The 9,801-nt window shown below is 41.4% G+C and overlaps 1 protein-coding gene across 1 annotated transcript; it reads left to right on the top strand.

Moving 5' to 3' along the window:
* Positions 1–1,294: 1,294 nt before the first annotated feature.
* On the top strand, positions 1,295–2,221 carry LOC142101501 (olfactory receptor 5B12-like). Its single transcript, XM_075185955.1, has one exon. The coding sequence runs from the start codon at positions 1,295–1,297 to the stop codon at positions 2,219–2,221; it is 927 nt and encodes a 308-aa protein (XP_075042056.1).
* Positions 2,222–9,801: the final 7,580 nt, after the last annotated feature.

Below are 9,801 nucleotides of genomic sequence, written 5' to 3'. Positions count from 1 at the left end.
CAGATTCTAGCTATATATATATATATATATATATATATATATATATATATATGGATAGATAGATAGATAGAAACATATATATATATATATATATATATATATATATATATGGATATATATAAATATAAATATAGATATATACATATCTATATTTATTTAGAATGTACTAGATAAATTATAAAAAGAATCTGATAGGTTGCTATAGGCAACAGTTCCACTTTTCAAACCCGTCGAAAACTCTCAGCTTGGTAAATTTACCCCCTGATGTATAAGTGATAATAGCAGACAGCTGTTTGGGAAGGGGACTGGAAAGGCTAAAGCTGGGTACACACTACAGAAATTTCGACCAACTTTTTATGCCGAGCGATTTTACATGCGATCGATGTACCGATCGCTCGGCCCATGGACTGCATACACACTAGCCTTGTTTAGGACGATAAAGGGAAGAGCGGACGTCCCTTTAGCGACTTTTTACAGCCATGTTGTCGTGAGCAATGTATCATCATCATCATCGTACTCACTGTTGTGGATCGGTCGGAAATTTATACACACTACACAGCGGAAACGAGATTGGAACGAAAATATTAAACGGTACGACCAACCAAATGAGGCGATAATCGTCCATTTGGGCAGACTATCGTGTCATTGTACACACTGACCCGACTTTTGAACGAGCGGTCGTCTGTCGGCTGTTTGAGCCGATTATTGGATGAAAACAGTGTAGTGTGTACCCAGCTTAAGATAACCTCTTTCCTAAGCCTAGTAAAGATAATAATAATAATAATAAGAAAACAAAATTAAAATAGCAAATTAAATAATAAATAAGTAATACAAGTTACACCCACATCATGCTAGCCAGGCCCGGTTGGCAAAATCAGGGGCTGCTATGTAATGTGCATGTAGTTCCGTGGACTCCTTGTCTGTTACACGGGTACCACACTGATGTGGCATAGTTGGCACCTCTTCACGGTTTCAATTTCATCTACAGCCACCACCAACATAACAAGGTGTTTAAGATGAGCTTTTGCACTTTTCAGTCCTGTGTCTAGTTGTAGTCGGAAAGGGGACTCCCTCTTTTGTTGCCCCTATTATTAAACAAAAAAATAATCTCAGTGAGAGGGCTGGTATTGCATAGTATTGTTATATGGGGTTTATATTATGGATTTTAAATAATTATGTTATATTTTCATATTCTAATTTTAATTTAAGATATAGGGAATGGAATTGAAAGAAAAATAATTTCCATAACATATAAGTATGTGCTTCTTTCAGATATTTAAATTTGGTCATAAAAATGCAAAGGAACCAGACAGATGTAAAATATTTCATAATAAAAGGGATATCAGATGACCCCAATCTGCAGTTTCCCATCTTCCTTCTGGTTCTTCTTATCTATCTCATCACCCTATGTGGTAACTTCACCATTCTTCTTGCTTGTCGGGACCATCATCTCCACACTCCCATGTACTTCTTCCTGGGCAACTTGTCCATAGTCGACATCTCTTGTTCTACAGTCTCTTTGCATAAGATTCTTACAAATTTCATTACTGGTGATACAACTGTTTCATTTTTTGCTTGTATGACACAGATGTACATGTTTGGATCCCTACAGGGTCTTGAGCTATTGATACTGACAGCCATGAGTTATGATCGATATGTGGCCATCTGTAGACCTTTGCGCTATCACATGGTTATGAATATTAGAACATGTGCTATAATGGCTTCTTCCTGTTGGGTGCTGGGATTTCTGCAAGTCCTTCCACCTGTTGGTATGGTATATAACTTGTCTTGCTATTTCTCCATTGAAATCAACCACTTCTTTTGTGATATTGTCCCTGTAATAAAAATTTCCTGCAACGATACCTCTTTGGTGGAAAAGGTGTTCTTCATAGAGGCATTGTTTCCTATAATTCTTACTCCGTTTGTTCTCACTTTTGTCCCTTACATTTTTATAATAGTTGCCATACTGAAGATCCGTTCAGGTACTGGCAGGCGTAAAGCCTTCTACACATGTTCCTCACACCTCACAGTCGTCATATTGCTGTATACAACACTCTTCAGTCAGTATCTGACACCAAACCTAAGCAGCACCTTAGAGTCTAAAAAACTTTTTGCTCTATTTAACACAGCTGCTGTCCCCATGCTCAATCCAATAATCTACAGCTTAAAAAATAAAGATGTGAAAAAAGCTTTGAAAAGGACCATAGGAATTATTAAATGAAATTGAGAAATACTGTATTCTATTTTGTCTTTTTAGAATATTGCAAAATATAATAAATGAATTTAACATTATTAAAATAAAATATGTATATAATGCTTCTCTTCCAAAGAGAATTCAAAACAATTTTAATGCACAAAATTGTTTGTGATGTTGTCAACTTTGTTTTAGCTTAAGATTTCTTAGGGAGGGTGTGTGTTTGGGAGAGGGGGTAATAGATTGCGGAGGGCTTAGGAGCGGAGAATTCTCAGCGGCCGAAAAATGAAAAATAAAAACCTGAAGGTGAAAAAAAAAAAGAAAACAAAAAAACTATGAACAGGGGTAGGGGGACTGGGAGAGGCAGCCTATTGGGGGGGGGGGGGGGGAATCAGTCGGGAGCATTACTGATATAGCCAGGGAGACCAGTTTTGTTGAAACCTGTCTTCTTTGTCACGTAGATGGAAGGTGATTTTCTCCATGTTAGCAATTAACCAGATATAGGATTTAAGAGAAGAAATGCGGGAGGGCCTCGTGCGTTTCCATAACTTGGCCACCAGGCACTTAGCAGTTGCCAAGACATGCAAGGCAGTTTTGCAGAGTGGGCAGCAAGGTCTTGTATAGGATAGCAGAGGAGGAAGGACCAAGGGTCTTTCCTGATAGGGCACTGAAGAAGGGAGGACAGGAGGCTAGTAACTTTATCCCATAAGGAGGAAATGACAGGGCACGACCACAAAATATGTAAGAGGGTGCCTCTATGACCATATTCTTGCCAACACATAGCGGAGGCAGTCAGATACATTTTCGCAAGTCTATCAGGGGTAAGATGCCATCTATAGTAGATCTTGTACGCATTCTCTTTAATTAATGTAGATATGGAGCTGGAGGCTATGCTCAATCTGATGTTCGCCCAGCAGTCCTCCTCCGTGGGGAAGCCCAAGTCCCTTTCCCACTCCCTCTCATGACTGTTCCCAGGAGCTAGCATCTTGCCTAGAAGTAAGTTATTCAGTGAAGAGATCATGCCTCTCTGTAACAGGGAGGAGAGACAGAGGGTCTTAAACGAGGAGATCGGAGTCGGCGGCTCACAAGACAGGAGAGAGTGGAGAAAACGCCTAATCTGTAGGTATTGATAAAAAAAAGTGGGCCTAAGTCTGGGTATTTGGAGTGGAGGGCATCATTAGTCATGAGCCTCCCACAGCACAAAAGCTCCTCAGCGAATCGGACCCTTAAAGTGGTCCATGCTGAGGAGAAAGATCGGCACATACCAAAGGGAAAGGCGGGATTATGTCAGAGGGCATGATGGACAGAGGAGTTGGGGGGACAGAGAGATGAGTCTTGCAGTACTCCCAGGTTTTAGCAGCAAATAGTAACGTAGGGAATCACTTAATCAGGGCAGCCCGAGAAGTTTTAGGTAATAAGACGTTTTAGTTTTAGATGCTAGACAGGTCTGGTAAAGAGAGGTAAGCGGCTCTATATCAGCCCATGCATGAGAAGCAGGAGGAGCATAGGAGGTTACAACAGCACTAAGGTGGGCCACCCAGCAGTAAGCCTTGAGGTCAGGGAATCCCCTACCCACCGGTTTGTGGGTTTCTTGAGCAATGCAAGTCGGATGATAGGGGGATCTACCCCGCCAGACAAACTTAACTAAGTGTCACTGCATAGTATTCAATTCAGACAGGGGGACCCTGATCTGGAGTGTCTGAAAAAGGTAGAGTAGTTAAGCAAGAACATTTTAATAGCAGTAATCACCAGTAATAAGCCTGCCCAGCCAGGAGATAATTAGGAAGTGCCAGGAGATGATATCGAAACTAAGTTTGAGTAGGAGTGTCGGATAGTTCTCCTGGTATAGGGACTCATACGTGGTGATGTCGGATAGTTTTCCTGGTATAGGGACTCATACGTGATGGTGATGTAGATGCCAAGATACTTCAGCCTTTTCTTTTGCCATCTAAAGTGGAATTGGCAGGTGATATCTTGACATTCACAGGAAAAGAGATTGAGAAGCAAAGCCTCAGATTTCGAAATAGTCAATTTCTAGCTGGATAGACATCCGTAGTGTGACATGATATCAAATAAATTGGGTAGAGAGGTCCTCAGCTGCTGAAGGGTCAAAAGCACATCGTTGGCGAATAGAGAAATCTTGTTCTCCAGACCCCCGGTGGCCACTCCTCTTTTATATTCGAGGAAGGGCAAAAATCAGAGGGGAAAAGAGGCAACCCTGACGCGTGCCATTGCTTATCAGGATAGGGTCCGAAGGAGAGTCATTGACCATAATCTTGGCAGAAGGTGAGGAATATAAGGCTTGGATGCCAGATAGGAAATCTCCGTACAGTCCAAAGTACTTCAGCGTATGGGTCATAAACTGCCAGGAGATCCTATCAAGGGCTTTTTTGGCATCCAAAGCCAACATGATTGAAGGAGTCTTCCTGGCATTAGGTATATGAATAAGGTCAACGGCTCTCCTCGTGTTGTCCCTGACCTGCCTCCCGGGAATAAAACTTAACTGGTCATAGTGGACTAGGGAAAGAGCACTGAGTTTAGCTGATCGGCGAGGATTTTGGCGTAGAGCTTTATATCGTTATTGAGGAGGGGTATCGGGCGATAATTAGCACAATAGGGGTCTTTGCCTTCTTTGTGGATAAGGGTAATCCTAGCTTCTGGAGATTCTCAGGGCCAAGGGGTTCCCTTGAGAATTGAGTTAAAGAGGGTGCAGAGACAGGGGACCAGAAGGGCTGTAAACTTCTTGTAATAAGCAGGTGAGAACCCATCAGGCCTTGGCGCCTTGCCAGCCTTTTGAGCTTTTATAACTTGTTCAACCTGTAAAAGGTTATACATTTACTGAGTTGGGCCGCAGCCAGGCGGGTCAATTTAGAGGGATAGGCGTTTGACAAAAAGTCATTTATGCAATCCTCCTGTTTTTGGCGGGCAAAAGCATCAAGAGGTTGGAGAGATTTTATAGCTTTAGGTAGTACTGTCTCAATTTTGAGTCATAGACTAGCACCCCAGCAGAGTCCTTAATAGCCAAGAGATTGTGGGACAAGATTATAGTACAGAGCTAGGTGGCCAGGCTTGTCCCCCTTTTCGTAATATCGCTGGTTCAGCCATTTCAGGCTATTGGCCACATGGTGGGAAAGTAAAAGGTTAAGCATGCCCCGTACGTCAACTATCCATTGGAGGGTATTAGGATCTGTGTTAGACGTATGTTTCACTTCCAGCTGTTGTAGGGAGATTGTGAGCTGGTGTGTTTTAGCAATTCTCTCCTTTTAGGGCCATAAAGTGTCCACTGATGACAGCCTTATGGGCATTCCAGAGGGTCATGAATGTAATGTCAGGGAAGTCGTTAGTTTCAAAATACTCAGATAATAGGAAATTGAGGAGGGCCACTGTGTTGTGGTTATGAAGTAAGGATTCTTATATTCTCCAGGAAAACCGACCCAGTGCTAGCGAGGAAAGGTCGGAGGAGAGTTAAGGAGTTTAAGGGTGAGTTCATGGCTGAGCAGGATCATGTTGAGGACGAGTAGAAGGAATAGTCTCAGGCAAGAGGATCAGAGATACACCACATGTCATACAGGTTATGCAGTTTTAAGAGATCTTGTAAGGACTTAGAATTCGTCCTATCTCTCCTGCCAGGGAGGACAGCTGGGTTAGTGGATCTATCTAGGGAAGGAGTAAGGACACCGTTGAAATCACCCCCAACTATCAGTTCCCCCTTACGAACCCGAGAGAACAATATTTGTAGACGCTTAAAGAATTTATGCTGATCCTGATTCAGGGCATAAATATTGACAAGGGTACAGAGAAGATTGTTCAATTTGCCTATCAGAATGAGGAATCTGCCCTCCTTGTTGGTATGTGTATCTATTAGGTCAAAATTGAGGATAACAACCCTGCGTCTCTTCTGGGTACAATCGCATGCATGTGGTAGGTGAGAGGGAATCGTTTGGATTTAAGTTTGGGGTCTAGCTTCCTTTTTTTAACATAGTAACAGCTTAAAAAATAAAAATAAAACACATTAGCTTTTAATATAAGCATAAAAAATATTATTCTAACATTACCACTTGACAACTACTTATCATGTAATTTCTACCACATATCTATGTGATACCCCACTAGAGCAGAGCATCACTCACCTGTCCTGCAGTGCAGGGGTTCTTGTTGATGGCAGACATTATTGAGGGACCCATTGGGCGACTGGCGGCAGTCAACTTTGGTGACCCTCCTTGTGAGATGGCGGCGGCCATTTTTGAGACCTAGACTACCCCACCCATAATGCACTGTGAATAGGTCAGTTAAAAAGCATAGAGAAGAACCTGTCAGACAAGAGTAAGAAAGAGAAAAGACATAGTGCAGGGGCGCACATAGGATTTTTCAGGGGGGGTTTCCTCCGCCCCCGAAAAAAAAAATCTAGACACCTGCCGCGCTGTAGTATACAGCAGCCGCGGCGCTGTCAAAGAAGCGTCCGCTGCGTTGCTGTATACAATACAGCACTGCGGCTGCTGTATACTACAGTGCTGATATGTAGGGCACTTTTTAGCGGAGGGGGGGTTTCTGGAGACCCAGAAACCCCCCCCCCCTTGGTGCGCCACTGTAGTGGCTGCATACTGACAGAACCGTTCTGACAAAGGCCACTTGAAGGGTAGCTGCTATAGATAAATACTCTAAATGGTGAGAAATGAGCATGTAGTGCTGATGAAGAGAAGAACTCACCTTTTTTAGAATTCTGGTTAGCAAAACCAGTTTTGCTGACATTGAAATATGACCTACACAGACCACTGCTTGGCCAGGATTCCTTCCAGTACAGAGATTGTTTGCAATTAACATCTTTTAATTACAATCACATCCTGTACTGAGACTCCGCCCACCTTTGGGAGTGAATTGTGAAAAAACATGCTTTTCTCTCTCGTCACTAGCTGGACACACAGAGAAACGCATCTATTTGGAGACTCCATGGATAAGCAAGTATTTATGGATTATATAGGCGCTGCAGTGTAAGCAGCTATCGGCTGGCTATCGACAGGCAAAGCATGCTGGGGCTTGTAGTTTCATAACACCTGGAGAACCACAGGTTGGCCATAACTGAGTGGCAATGCTGCAACATGGAATTCTTGTATTTGTTCTCCAATACCATGTCCTACTATTTCTCTGATACTCTCTATGTAAATATAATTTATTGTTGAGATTCGCTATTCCATGCACCTGCTTTTGCATATGTGCTCAATTTGAACATTCTGCATTCTAACAGCTAATTTTTTCTTTTTGGTCTTTCTTGATACATTGGAAGTGGAATAGGCTTGTAGGTATTTCCACATACCTTCCCCTATTAGCAGCATCCTCACGTTATACATTCATGACTGTTCGTTTTGATTTGTCTGGTTGGCCGCTGTGAACATTGATTTGTTGTAATTACCAGGTATTATATTTGTAGCTTCTAACTTTCACTGTTGTTTCGGGCCCATAATCTATTAGCATCAGATAATTTTGCATTTAGGGAGGGGATCCAGTTGCCCAGAAACCACCCTACACTTAAATCACAAAATTTCTGTGGTTTATAAAGAGGAAAAGGTTCTCTGAACTTTCTTCCCTAAAATAACTATAACAATCTGCAGTCAAAGACCCATTTTTGTGGGATACTGCTTAAGTTTTAATGCACTTTGACTTAAAAAAAAAGGCCACTGTGATTGTTCTCGCTTTTAGCTCTAGTATTTATTGACTGCTGAAAGTGATGTAAAGCACTAGGGGGTCTATTTACAAAGCACCGCAAAATATGAAACTTTTCAATCCTCATCACATAGATGCGGATTGAAAGATTTCTCATATTTAATAAAAAATCAACACAGGAACAGCCTTTCCGAAAAACGTCTGTTCCTGTGAAGTGTATCTCTTATCTAACACTATATTTTATCTTGCGGTCCTTCAGTTAAGTTCTTCGGCTTCTTTATAATCCTTGCGCGCACGCGCCGATTGCAAAACTTACGCATTCGCACAGAGAAGGGTAGTGTAAAATGAAAAAAGACAAATTAGCATGTGACAGAGAGGGATCACATGATTTCTCCAAACATGCGCTGTTCAGCTCTGCTCTTCGGAGTAGAGCTGTTTTCAGTGAAAGTTTTCAGTTATGTTAATGTACGCCAGCTTGAGCTGGTGTACATTAACATGATTGAAAACTTAGTTTTGGTCATTAGTACATAGCGTTACTGAGCACTTCCCATACACTGTTATGGTGAGTGCTCAGAAAAACGATGAGAGATGCAAAGCAGCAGATATCTGAGATATCTGCTGCCATGCTAGAATAATATATAGTAAATTGTTGTTTTCGGGGATTTAACAGGGGGGATAGCTTTGATTAAACATTTGATAACCCCCCCCCCCCTCTAGAAATACTGCATTTGCTCCAGGTGTGGTAGAAGTATTTTGCTCACACCAAGGTTGATGAAAAATGTTCATGTTTTTTTAAACTCCAGGAGATTCACGACAACTGGCACAACAGTTCTACAGTATAGTAAAAGCAGATATGAACATAAAGGAAACACATAAACAGGTTCTTAGTCCCCTTCTAGAATTAGAACTTGCAACAGGCATAGAATGACAGTCCATCCTTCATCGGGTTTGCACACATGCCAAGGTTTCACCCACATTGCTGCTAATAGCAGCCAACATCTCGCATTTAGCAGGCCCATTCCCAGTCAACCAGATGTGATAAAACCATTGCAATCAACAAACTGTCACTGGCTGTGGAGCTACCCAGAATTCTTCATACATGAATCAGCCAAACTGAAACATTGAAACCTAGCTTTGGCTTACTTGAGGTTCACATGAGTAACGACCCCTTTCCCAGGACATCGCATTTTATTATACCAAGGATAAAACTATCAGGCTCCCATGGTTCAAATCTTTGGGTAGGTATTTTCATTGGCTAAGACACTTGGATATAGCCTGAAACAGACAGGGCTATGGTGAAGGGATCCCTCCTAGAATAGCACTTGGATGGCTCTGATGTAACTTGGATGGAGATGTGGGGGGACAATAAGACAGTTTTGATATGATTCTATGTAAATATTGTAACGGGATACAGTGGTGTAGAATGGGTGAAATCCACATAATCAGGGAGCCAAAGTGAAGAAAGGAGGAAGCTGCCGGACTGAGGACTGGTAAACAGAGTACAGAGAAAGAAAGAGTTGAAGAAGAAATAAATGGAGAGATACATAAACGGACAGAATGTAAGGGGTGAGAAAGAAGTAGGAATATTGAAAAAGTGAGAAAGAATGGAATTTGTAATAAAAATAAAAGTATAGGTGAAAGGGCACAAAAAGATAGTAGCAGAAATATGGTCTCATCCTCATGCTTCAATTTCCTCCTACAGACCAAAAATATACTGTTAGGTTGTTTGGATTCTGGACTCTAGTCTCTGTCTGTGTCCTATGTGTGTGTATTCTCATAACATGCTGGTGCGGTACAAATAAACAATAATGAATAAATATAAATAGTAGGACAATTATTATAATACTACTAAAATTGTTTATCAAAAATATTAAGTGATTTGAGGGATTTAGTAAATCATATGTGAAATAATCTATAAAGAATGATCTTTTTAGATCAATTATTAAGTT

This window comes from Mixophyes fleayi, chromosome 9 (genome assembly GCF_038048845.1).
Source record: "Mixophyes fleayi isolate aMixFle1 chromosome 9, aMixFle1.hap1, whole genome shotgun sequence".
Lineage (NCBI taxonomy): Eukaryota > Metazoa > Chordata > Amphibia > Anura > Limnodynastidae > Mixophyes > Mixophyes fleayi.
The sequence above is the reverse complement of the archived record's forward strand: the minus strand, read 5'-3'. Positions and strand labels throughout refer to the sequence as shown.